The sequence below is a fragment of the Myotis myotis genome, unplaced genomic scaffold, assembly GCF_014108235.1.
Source record: "Myotis myotis isolate mMyoMyo1 unplaced genomic scaffold, mMyoMyo1.p scaffold_m19_p_6, whole genome shotgun sequence".
Classification (NCBI taxonomy): Eukaryota; Metazoa; Chordata; class Mammalia; order Chiroptera; family Vespertilionidae; genus Myotis; species Myotis myotis.
Genome location: NW_023416368.1, coordinates 24179809 through 24192552, shown reverse-complemented (window position 1 = coordinate 24192552; position 12744 = coordinate 24179809). Strand labels below are relative to the sequence as shown.

The 12744-nt window shown below is 45.0% G+C and overlaps 2 protein-coding genes across 7 annotated transcripts in view; one reads left to right on the top strand and one right to left on the bottom strand.

Annotated features, from left to right (window-relative positions):
* Positions 1-4107, top strand: part of TCERG1 (transcription elongation regulator 1) — a 59880-nt gene extending 55773 nt beyond the window's left edge. For 5 of the 6 annotated variants that reach the window (XM_036312526.1, XM_036312525.1, XM_036312523.1 and 2 more), the window contains 3 exons: positions 200-283; positions 1802-1902; positions 3051-4107. In XM_036312526.1, coding sequence (XP_036168419.1) covers positions 200-283; positions 1802-1902; positions 3051-3252 — 387 coding nt within the window. In that variant the 3' untranslated portion in view covers positions 3253-4107. Of the gene's footprint in view, positions 1-199; positions 284-1801; positions 1903-2684; positions 2779-3050 lie in introns of all 6 variants that reach the window. The other variant, XR_004968133.1, reaches the window with a different exon arrangement.
* A 3377-nt stretch (positions 4108-7484) lies between these two features.
* On the bottom strand, positions 7485-8741 carry GPR151 (G protein-coupled receptor 151). The gene has a single exon (XM_036312527.1). It carries the CDS (start codon positions 8739-8741, stop codon positions 7497-7499), a length of 1245 nt encoding a protein of 414 aa, XP_036168420.1. The 3' UTR covers positions 7485-7496.
* Positions 8742-12744: the final 4003 nt, after the last annotated feature.

Here is a 12744-nt window from a genome sequence, read left to right as displayed (position 1 = left end):
CAGGTCTTAGGCCACTTTGGAAATGTGTCCATGAAAATAACTTCTGTAGCATGAAAGCTGCTTCCCTGTCCCTGACTAATCCAGTTATGTGTGGGAGCTCGCAGGGCCGTGAGGAGTGCTATGTGCCATACAGGCTGCAGTTGGACCCCTCAGTAATAAGTGAGCGTATTTATGTTTTTATTCCCTTGTCTTTTCAAAGATTACCTTAACATCCACATGGAAAGAAGTAAAAAAAATCATCAAAGAAGACCCTCGGTGCATTAAGTTCTCCTCCAGTGACAGGGTAAGAGGATTTGGTCTGAGTTTTTTAAGTGTGTGAGGAAGTTGAATTTTAAGTTAACATTTTTTTCTTGCATGTATATATTAATAAAACAGCATAATGGAAACTTTAAAAAGAATCCTTGGAGTTAAAGCTGTGTTTGGGGATTTTAGAGATTTAACAAAGCCATAGGGTTTTGGGTGGTTTTTTGTTTTGTTTGTTTTTTAATCCCCCCTCTCCCCCCTCCCCGAGGGAATCCTTCAGTCCATTACAGCGTGATCTCTAGTTCTTACTTGCTTTTGAAACTTGGATGGAGGAATTGCGGATGTGGGAAGTTTGTGAGCTGAACCCTGCTCTGGTGCTCTCTAACTCCTGTTTAGGAACAAACTCAGTTGGGGACTGAAATAGTGAACTATGTCAAGAAAAGTGTTTTAAAAAAAATCAGTAAACCCACCTGATGTAGCTCAGCGGTTGAGCATCTACCCAGGAACCAAGAGGCCACCGGTTCGATTCCTGGTCAGGGCACATGCACAGATCGTGGGCTCAATCCCCTGTGGGCATGCAGGAGGCAGCTGATTGATGTTTCTATCTCTCTTTCCCTCTTCCTTCCTCTCTCTTATAAAAACATCAATAAAAACCACCTCGGAGTTCCACTAAATAAACATAAAAAAAAAAAAAAAGAAAGAAAAGTGTGGCTTACTGCAGTCCATTTTATACCTTGGACTTCTATTGTTTTTTTCTTCCCACCACTCATTCTCCTTTCCTAGTTGGTTTCTTTAGTATAGAGTCCAGAAACCCACAGATCTAATATTCTTCCTTTTCAAACCCTGTTAAGTTGTGTTCGGGGTGTTTGGATAACAAAATATACGGGGCTGGGTTAGAGTGGTAGGCTGGTAGCTGAGAGATCCAGTTTCAGTTTCTAACTTTTCTGATTATTTAGAATTGATGGTAAAGTCTTTTTTTTTTACCCCAAAGAGTTTATACCTATCATAACAATTACTAGAAAAGCTAAATGCTCAGTATAACTAAAGTTCTGAGTGTTATGGTTGGTGTATCCATAAATTATACCACATTAGTGTTTTTGTACTGGAAGATATAAATACAGTCTACAGGAAATACACATTTCTTTATTTCTTAAAAGTGTCTGTCTACCACTTAGCAATTGGTACACAGAAGCTAAAAATCATCCTTTTATGAGGTGTGGAAGTCAGTGACTTTCTAGCAGGTTCTTGTGAAGATTGAAAGGAATAGCCTCATGAACCCTCAGCACAGTGTAGCAGGTAGCAAGCCCTCAAGTCTGACGTGTCACTAATATATTATATGGTTCTACGATCTTGCTTTCTTTTTGTCTTGAAAATGTACATTGCAGATTTTCTACTTTAATGAATGTTACACGAACACAAATAAATGTACCTTACTGCCTTTTTCTTTAGAATTTTCTAGTTGACGGTGTGACTCACACATTTCTAGTTTTATAAATGACATTAGTTTTGGAATTAGTGGACTTTTTATTTTCTTTCTAATCTTACTTTCTTTTTTCAGAAAAAACAAAGAGAGTTCGAAGAATACATTAGAGACAAATACATCACTGCCAAAGCCGACTTCAGGACGCTTTTGAAAGAGACCAAATTTATAACATACAGGTGTGTGCCATGGAATGTTTCATGTCAGCAGTTCCTGTCTTTGCTAGTTCTTACTCGAATGGCCAAGGCATACTTTGCATTCACACACATGTTGACATTATTAGCTTCTAAGGATAAGAAGAAGCCAACTTTTATCAAAGACCAGAGACAGCCAATCCATCTCTACCTTACTTTTTTTTTTTTTTTTTTAAGAAAGGGCCCAGATGCCAATTCTTATTTTGTGTTACCCACCCATCCAGTTTTTTAAACAGACTTCTGTTTTTGCTTCACTGCTTTCTTAGGAGTGCCCCAACTTTAAATAATCCTTCACTGTCAGTTGTCTTCACCTCCTCTGAAGACTACTCAGTGTTGCTTCACTGAACCAGCTCGGAAGCTTGAAATCATCCAAGCTCAGTAAAAACATTTTTTTTCCTCAGAGGAAAGCAGTTTGCTGGATAGTTTTAAGTAAAGATTTTAAATGATAAACTCGGAGCTTTAAAACAAGATTTCACTGTAGCATGCCCAGTCGTCCCCACCCCAGCGATTTCTCAGCAGGGGAACAAGTTGACATTGGTTAGTAGTCTGTGCAGGAAACCGTTGTTGGTTCATGCTCCAGCTCTTCCTATAAGAGAAAAATTTGAAGCATTTAATGAAGGGTGTGTGCACGGGAGGCTAGGTAGTGCTGAGGGTGTGGTTTTTAGGTACTTTGTCATTGGATTTTTTGGTCAGGATCCTTAATGTTTTGCATCAGTTTGGGCTTTTAAATTAGATGTGAAGTAAGACTTCTTTCTACATTTTTGTAGTTAATTTAGTGAAAGATGTGAAAGTGAAAGCTTGTGAAAGATGCTGGGATTGGCAGCCCCGCAGACTGAAGTCCTCTGTTCATCCACAGAACAGGTACAGCACGGGCAAGATTCACCCACCCACCCTCAGCCCTGGTCTGGAGGGACCACCAGTAGGGGTGGGAGGGTAATTCAGCTTCTGAGGCCCTTTCACTCCCTGGAGTCTTTGCTGAGGCGACTTACAAAGGTGACCACTGCAGTGAAATTTTTCTTAAAAAAAATTTAAAAAGTGGAAACACAATTAGGAACTAGATGGACATTTCCAGCTCATATCTGAAAGGCCTGTGAACAGCAGTCAGTAATTCTGGACTTCTTTTCTTATTTCAGATCCAAAAAGCTAATCCAGGAATCTGATCAGCACCTGAAAGACGTAGAAAAAATTTTGCAGAACGACAAACGGTATCTAGTACTAGACTGTGTGCCAGAGGAGAGGCGGAAACTGATCGTGGCGTATGTGGATGACCTGGACCGCCGGGGCCCTCCGCCCCCTCCCACAGCGTCGGAGCCCACCCGACGATCAACAAAATAACCCTGCATACTCTTCCATGGGGTATCTATTACTTCAAAATGCTTGCATGAGCCAATTTTCAGGTTTTTTACATGTATGTGCATTAGTCAAACTATTGCAAAACCATCTGACGAACAGAAGGAGAAGCATTCGTGAACAGTTGCTGAACAGAGAACACTTGGAAATATTTATGCTTTTCTTTGTGTGGCATGACTGACATACATACTCAAATATAGGCTGTCTCTAGTAAATCTAAAATCTTGAAGCTAAAAATCATCCTTTTATGAGGTGTGGAAGTCAGTGACTTTTGTTGACGTACTTTCTAGCAGTGTTACACATGCAAGACATAAGAGCATTTGTGGTTTGAACTTGCAAGATACAAATACCACAGACTCCCAAAAAATCTAGGTTGGGGTTTGTTTTGATTTTGTTTTTCAAAGCGGGTAAAAGAAAAAACACTGAAAATGGAATTCTTATCTTCCAGAGGTTAAGATTATTATAATGGACATACTTTTACCTTTGTCTTTAAAGAACACTTTAGTTTTATTTGTTCACTTATGAGCTTTGATTATCCCCTCTGAATTATAGGCCAAGTCTTGTTTAGCCTAAGAGAAGATTTATTTAGGAATTTCTTCTCAGGTATGGAACCACGGTCATAACTAATATGTTGGCCAGAATAGAACTGCTGGTTAAACACATTCACCATTAAGTGATCTTTATCAACATTCTGGATTAGACAACAGATTCTTTTTGGGTGTTCCCTGTAAACTGTACTCCTGTTTGAATGTTAAACTTTTGTTTCTAAAGTTTAATTTTAAGATGTTTGAATGTTCAGTTTATGTATTTGAACTACAATAAACCAACCCTTTTTCTATATGTGGATTGTATATGATTACGTTACATAATTTATAAAAACTTTTTTAAAACCTGCTCTTAAAAGCAGCAGCAAATGTAATTTGGTACAAAAGAAGGTTGACTTTAAGTCTTGGGGTATCACATAGTTTTGAAAGGCTTGAATATAATAAATTATTTACAGTATAAAAGAGATGGGATTTGTAAAGAACCATTTTGGTGCTCAGTCTCTCTTAGCAATATCTTACTGCTTTATAGCAAGAAGCTGCTTTTTGTGTTCTTGTTTTTGCCTTTTATATGAAAGGATTTGGTAGTTAATGCTTTTGGCATCCTTTCAGTGTATCATGCACACCATGCATGGAGCTTCGCCTTGGATGCCTCCCAATTGCTCTGCGTAGCTTGACCGCCCAGTTTAAAAAGATCCTCTGTTCCGTTCCTTCATAGGTTCCTAGTGTCGGTGCACCACACAAATAAAATGTCTAGAAAAATACGTCAATAGGATAATTATTTTCCTGTTAATCTTACACGTACTGTGATTGTAGCAAAACCTAAAAAGAGGGCATACCAACAGGTCTGCATTTATATGTTTCGTGCACTGCACAGCACACAGAGACACATTCACATCTGGGCTACTTAGTACGTAGCCACAAAACTTGCATGAATTTGGCATGTAGTGGCCTGGGATTATTTCACTAAGGTCTTAACCTGTAAAATTGCTAATTAACAGGACTTTTTTCTTCTTTTTCCCCTTCTCTTTTTTTGAAGTTCATTTTTATAAATTTATTGAGTGATTTTTAAGTTCTGTGAGGAGTGAAAGGGAAGTGTTTGACAAAAGGAACACAACTAGGATAGAAATGTGACTGTCCTGCAAAGGTGGAACTTGTGCAGTGTTTTGTCGTTTCCACTTCGACAGAGCATTCTTCTGTTTCTCACAGTAGGGAGTGTGAAGAAAATGGTCTGGTGATAGCTCACTTCCTACTTTTGTGGTAAAGTATTTGGGATTAAGTGCTGAGCCAAGTCACAAATCAGACTCTTCTATACAGGTTTTTTTTTTAATAAACATTTCTTTATTTTTTTATTTTTTAATATATTTTATTGATTTTTTACAGAGAGGAAGGAAGAGGGATAGAGAGTTAGAAACATCGATGGGAGAGAAACATCGATCAGCTGCCTCCTTGCACACCCCCTTCTGGGGATGTGCCCACAACCAAGGTACATGCCCTTGACCAGAATCGAACGTGGGACCCCCCAAGTCCGCAGGCCGACGCTCTATCCACTGAGCCAACCCGGTTAGGGCTATGCAGATTTCTTTAAGGAATCAAGTCAGGACTCTGTGTTCAGTACTTAATGAAAGGGTTGTTGTAATTACAGTTTCAATATCTGCAACTGGATTTGCTGCTTATCAGCAAGTTCCGTAAAAATTAATGATTCAATTTACCCAGAGACCCGTGTTAGGTCTGACCTCCCCCTAAAACCGAATGATGATTTTTGAAAGGAGCATTCAAGACAAAGACTGTAATTCTCCAAACTATATGAAGTGAAACAATGCCTTTTATTTTTGTATGTTAAGATATTCAATACTGGAATCTTACATCCTACATTTACTATATATAATGTACATAAAAATCTTCAAATAGTTCATCACAGACAATCTTAAAGGTAATCCCTGTGTATAACTATCTGATCACAAAAACAATATTTTGGATACTTAGGTTAAGTTGTAATTTGCTCATGTGAGCCTTAGAATAAAATTTGTAATGAACCAAGTAAAAAGAAAACAGCTCTATCTTCTGTGTTAAAATAAACCATGACCATTTGTACAAACAAAAACCAAAAAAAATCCAGACAGAACATTTTTCAAAAAATAAAAATTCCATCCACAGTGTATTTTTTGTATTTCAAATACTTCATTGCTTGCCCTAAAGACAGTTTCCCCCCCGAGGGGGTCCTTCAGTGAAAATACCCGAGTCCATTACAGAGGAATCAACAATCATGGATAAATGTCCTTATATTTCATAGGGGAAGAAATGTATCATAATCATGCCTTTTGGGGTGTGCTTTAACTTGCTGTGAAATGAACAGGCAAGCTATACTGGATGTTTGGGAACACAAAGTTTAATTTTACTGCTTTTCTGCATTGCCCTTGTGTGTGTTTTTTCTTGTTACTCTTGATCATCTTTATAACTTAAAAACAGGCATTTAAAAATACATTTTTTTTATTGATTTCAGAGAAGAAGGAGAGGGAGAGAGAGAAATATCAGTGATGAGAGAGAATCATTGATCTGCCTCGTGCACGCCCTCCACTGGGGATCAAGCCTGCAACCCTGGTATATGCCCTCCTGGTTCATAGGTCAATGCTCAACCACTGAGCAACACTGGCCCGGCACTCTGAGGCATTTTAAATGTTGAGCAGGGTTCAAGTTCAATGTTATGGGTACACTTAATGCCATTTAACAAGAAAGTTCATCTCTATCCCCCTTTTATAATATTTGATTACTGCCTTCAGTAATTAACTATATCACTAGACATAACTTATAGTTTTATCTTGAGAGAGAGGAGATATTGGGAGGAACAGATTGATTTCAACTTGCAGAAGAGTAACTGTCTCCTGTATTTGGGAAGAATCGATAATTGGGAAGAGAAAGGGGTGGTTTTTTAAAGTTCTTTCTCCATATCAGAATACAGAATGTCGTAACTAAGCTGCTAAAATCCTTAGACTTAGAAACTGAGGACTCAGGTGGCATTACAGAGATCAACCAAAGCAGGTTAGTGTGAGGTGAAGTTTGGATTTACTTAAACTTGGCTATGATTTGAAATGAGCCCAGAATCGGGATAAGGTGATGTTCCTTATTCTGCACCTTCAGTCGTTTTCATCAAGTAAATGTGCTTATTTTAAGCAAATGAAGGTAACTCCTTGAAATGTATTCATTAACATGTTAAAGAACAAATCTCATTCCGTGGATGTGGATTTTGAGCTTTGGTTATGTGACGGGAAGTGAGGGCCAGCAGGTTCAGGAGGAAACTAAAGGAAAGGCTTCATCGTTAGACCAGCTGCACTCCAGCCGGCACAGGGCTGGTCCCCAAGAGAACCCAGTGACTCAGCCCCTGTGAACCAGGACCACAGAGCTGGGCTCTCTGGTCCCTGTGGTAGAAACACCACACAACACAATCCTTTGGGCAGCCAGATGTTAATTCTGAGACATAATTACTGCTCCTAATGTGGCGTCCTACTTACCAAATGGCACATTTTGAAAATGCAGACTGTGAAGCAATATTTGTAATTCCTAAATGTAATCATTTTATGTTTTATATGGTAAAGTCAGCCATGAGGATCAGCAGCAGTACAAGTTCATACAAGAATCACAAATTAGTTTTGTTTTGAGATGTAATCATTCACCACAGTCTCCTGTCTCTCAATCTTCATGCTCCCAGGGGATAGGGTCATTGTCTTGCTCACAAGGGTTTGTGTCCCTCTCGTGCCAGAACTGCTCCACGTCGGGGAGGATGGGCATCTCTGCCTTCTGGCTTCTCTCTCTTCTGGAGGCAGGAGAGCCGGTCTCCTCTTTCTCTGGTGTGGATACTGGGGACCCTGGAGAGGGAATGTTGTCAGGAAGGGCCTCCGAGTCCCCGGCTGGTGGTTCCTGAGACTCTGCGGCAGCTGCGTGCTTTCTGGTCATCCATTTCCATAAGCCTTTCAAGCTTTCCTTGAACTCCCCTGACATCGCTAGAAAGATGAGAGGATTTGCTGAGGAGATGGAAAACATCAGGACTTGAGACAGGGCTGTAAACCCCTGGGGTGGGGCCGGGCCGCCAGCCGTCAGGTGCCACCTCCACAGCCAGGCTGCCCATTCAGGGAGCCACAGGACAGCCGAGGTGATGGCCATGCTGAGCAACATCACCGTCAGCCGCTTTGAGCGCATCTGGTTCCTAAGATGCCGGGTCTTAGTTCCTCGTCTCTGACATTGCCCATAAGCTCTCCAGAAATAATAGCTGGCAGAGAGTACCGGCAGGCAAAATACCAGGAGAGGGTAGAGCTTACCAAAGATGGACATGAACACTTTGGCCACCGCGGGCACATCCAGGAGGCACATCTCCACCCCTGCGTGCAGCCTGGTGGTGCTGAAGAAGCATTCTGGCAGGGGCAGCAGGCCAGCCACCACCCAGATGGCCACCAGCACCGACCAGATGGTGCAGCTGTGGATACTGACTTGCTTGGCTGGGTCCCTTGCATACAGGAAGCAGACTTTGGCCATGGCGACGATTGTCAGGCTCTTGGCTGCCATGCACGCGTGGGTGAACCAGTCAGAGGATTTGCAGACAAACCAGCCCAGGTCCCAAACACCTCTGGCGTACGCGGTAGCTCGGACAGGCGCAGAAAACAGCAGGAGAGAGAGATCCGCCAGGCTGAGGTTCAGAATCAGGGAGTGGATCAGGGATGGCTTTCCCTTGCAAGCTCTGTGAAGGAGGATGCCGAGCACACACAGGTTCCCCACGAGGCCCACCAGGCAGACGGCCACCAGGAGAGCCGGGACGATGGTCCTCCAGTCCTTGGAGTCAGAGGGCAGGTACCCTCCGGCAAAGTGGAGGTGAGCAAAGGACACGTTCATGGTGCTGGAGTTGGAGTCTGCAAAGGCGGCCGCAGCCATCGCCTTTCCCATCCAGCGCCTCCTTGCAGAAGTTAGCTTCTCTGTCTTTTTGCCTTGGCTCTTCTGCGTAGGAAATAAATACGCCCTCGGCGCTGCCCAACGACACCTCTGGACCCTCCCCTTGCTTGTTTTCTGAGAGCAGAAGGTGGGAGAAGGTTGGCTAAGCTGCATGGAATGTACGTTGACTGGGCTGAATGGCAAGCAGCAGGGCGCATGGTGGCTGCTCATTGGCAAGTCTAATATCAAAGTGTCGCTCCGTGGAGAAAACCCCATATGCCCATAAATGATAAATGAGGAGAACATACATGCAAGTGGGGTGGGTTCCTGGGGGGCCACTAGAGCCAGCCAAGGCAATTACTTTCAACCAGCTGTTTCTAAAACACTGACTGCGGTCTGTTACTCAGTAAACATGACGTCCGAACTACCAGGTCCTTGAAACCAAAGCACGAGAGAGCGCCAGAATCACCCGGAGAGCTTGGCCCAGTGGATCTGGTGGGGTTAGAGCAGATCTTTGCTCTTAGCATGCTGAGCAGCCTTCAGCAGAGGGGCGTTCTGAGACTGCGATTGAAAAAATAAATGGAACCAGGGAGAGATTGTGGCTTAGAAGGACCAAGCCAAAGGGCAGTACTAGGCAGGCGGGAAGGAGTCAGAATGCTGAGACTCAAAATTTGCTGCCTCTGGTGCCTGGTTTCAGTGCCCTAGCAATAGGGCCCCCCCCCTCCCCCCCTCCCCCCACTCCCACCTACACACACACACAACACACACACACACACACGCCTCTGCTGGGTCCCAGGCTGCTGTTCCTGACGGGACGGGGACATCCCCCATAGTGGGGATGCCAAGGGTACCCCTGCAAACTCAAAAGTATGAATGAAAAGGGGAAATCAGAACCACAGATCAGATATTTAAAAAATACATTTAAGTTGCAAGGGACTTCCGCCAGCTTAATCTTCAAAGGAACCTAGACCAAGCAAATGGGAGGCCAAGTTTTTAAGTGGCTTCTGATAAAAGCAGCGCTGAATGTGATCCTCTTACCAGGCCTGGGCAAAACTTAAAACCTATAGCTCAGTTCCAGGCAAAGGTGAATGATACAGGCAAACCTCGGAGATAGATGGGGCTCGGGTCCAGGCCACTGCAAGGAAGGATCGCAGTAAAGCAAGCCTTCGTCTTTTTTGCTGGTGGATGGTCTTGATTTCAATTTGTAAAACAAGCAACATCTGCCCTGGTCTGTGTGCTTAGCTCGATTCCCAGTCAGGGCTTGTGCCTGGGCTGTGGGCTTAATCCCCAGCAGGTAGCCGATCGGTGTTTCCCTCTCACATCGAAGTTTCTCTGCCTCTCCCTCTTTCTCTTACATCAATAAAAGCATTTTAAAAAGTAACATCTGTTGAGCATAATAAAAGAGGTATGCCTGTAATAACACTCCTATACCCAGTGAGTTCTCAGTGCCCACCTCTGTGCGAAGTGTTTCATGCATTGAATTTTCAGGCAACTGGAGAGGGTGCTGTTACCACCCCTTCTAAAGACGAGGATGTGGAGGCAGAGAGGTGAAACAACTAGCCCTGGCTCTGAAGGTCACACAGCCAGTAGGTGGCAGGATTGGGAGAGGGCCCCGTGGATCTCACCCAGAGTTGGCATCGGTCAGCCAGCTGCCATCCTGTGGGCTACTGGCTGTAAGCACTGCCGGCGAAATGGCTGTATTTCAGTTCAGTGCTCATATGTCAAGACCTTTTGCACGGAACACAAAGCTGCAGCCCCTCCCTCCTCTGCGAGCCCCACACACGGCGCCGGCCCTGGGAACCCAGCGTGGCACAGCGTCCATTCCCTTGCGGACCTACAATCTCGTTGGAGAGATGACCAACGAGAAGGTTCAAGGACAGTGCTCCCGAGTCCTGGCTGCGGGTGCCTGGCAGAGGGGCCCGGGGAGCAACCCGAGAGCTGGTGGGGAAGCGTCAGGCAAAGGCTTCCTTGGAGGATGAAATGGGAGCCGAGACCTCGCCATGCGCCCACCTGCTCCCCTCCACCGCAGCCCTTTCAGGATCCCTGTATTCCAGCGGTTCTCAACCCTGGCTGCACATCAGAATCACCTGGGAATCTTTTTAAAATCCTGGTTTCTGGGCCTCATCCTCCGGAAATTCTTTCTTTGCTATGGGGTGGGGCCACAACATTAGTAACAAAGAAACAGAATTTCCGGAGGATGAGGCCCAGAAACCAGGATTTTAAAAAGATGCGCAGGTGATTCTGATGTGCAGCCAAGGTTGAGAACCACTGCTGTATTCAACGCGCCAGAAAACAGCTGCTGCTCATCAGAGACCTCAGCATGGCTTACCCCAGGCCTCTGCAGTTGACCTCTGAACCTTGCAGGTGGAGCTGGGAGAGGGGCCTCGCGGGCCAGCTGCGGGCCATCGGCCTGTGCAGTCAGTGCGCCCTCAGTGCGCAGTCGCGTTGCCTCCCTCACGCCCATCTCAAGCTGACAAAAGGCCGCGCCGCACGGTTGCAGTGTGTTGCCGTTTCCTTCTCTGACGGCCTGGCTTCGCCGAGGCTGCCTCTCTGTGCTCTTCATCGGACGGCCCTACCTTGTGTTGGTGGAATATCTCGCTGCGGCGCCTGCCCGAGTGGCGTCTCCCTGCTCTTCGGCGTCCGGTGCCTTGGAGCGTGGTTTCGGGCTGCAGGTGCGAGACAGTCCATCACTCAGGTAAGTGTGCGGTGGGTCTGCAAGGCCCCTCCTGCAAGGCAGCACCCCTTGGGTCCCCACCCCCTTTTCTGCCGTTGGTTCGGTAGCTCTTAAGGCCACTTGTAGGGAAGATGATGGAGGAGGATGGATTGTGCTGTTCGTTACAAAGTGCCCAGCAAGTCGGGAAACATGGATGGCGATTTTGTCCTGTATTTGTCTACTATGTGGTTGAGTGTGTTTCCAGACCCCATGGCCATGCTGTGTTTTACAGATGCCACAGGCGGGGCTCAGATCTGCACCCGTCCCGAAAGGGTGAGGCTGGGAGCTCTGGAAGGGGAAGTTCGGATTGTCCGCTGGAACCTGTTTTCCAGGCGTGGCAGATGCTGACAGTGTGAGTGGCGTGTCCTGGCTCCCTGGTTCCTTGGCAGCAGGGCACCAGCGGGGCTCCGCGAGTCTCGGCCGCCAGCGTGGTGCTTTTTTGTTCTTCATGCGGTTTTGCACCTCTTTCCTGCCGGGTTTTTGCCTTCGTAGTCACGTGTGTTTTGACTTGGTGGAGGATACAATCTGGACATAGGTGTGAAGGCTCCTTGGAAAGCCAGAGGATGGTAAAGACACCAGTAGGTAGCTGCGTGGTGCCCGCTTATGTAGAATTTGCAACTTTCTTGAAAAAAAGAAATCACGGTTCTATCAAAACACAGCTGTGGCCGAACCGGTTTGGCTCGGTGGATAGAGCGTCGGCCTGAGGACTCAAGGGTCCCAGGTTCGATTCCGGTCAAGGGCATGTACCTTGATTGCGGGCACATCCCCAGTGGGGGGTGTGCAGGAGGTAGCTGATCGATCTCTCTTATCGATGTTTCTAACTCTCTGTCCCTCTCCCTTTTTCTCTGTAAAAAATCAATAAAATATATTTTTAAAAAAACACACACAGCTGTGGTCGATACTGTGCTGCATTCCCTTCTTACCTCTCTCCCCGCCCCCCCCCTTTTTTTATATGGGCCCCAGATGGTTAAAATCATGCCTTGGGCATAAAAGCCCATCCCTGGCTATGCTGTCTTGTTTTTGTGGGCTACCGTTTGCTTTGGGCCCTTACTGAGTGACATGTGCTGTCATTTAGAGAAAAATCTAGGTTTTTTTTTTTTTAATCAAAATTCCATTGCCACGATCACCTTGTGGAATACTGTTTTCCTTTCTTTTAAAAAATATCTTTATTGAGATATAATTCACATACCATCATCCAATTTTCCCATTTAAAGTGTCCAATTCAGTGGTTTGGGTATTTAATCTTTTCACATTGTTGCCCATCCTGAGTGGCTAGTGACGTAATCCTCTCTTCGGAGCCGCTCC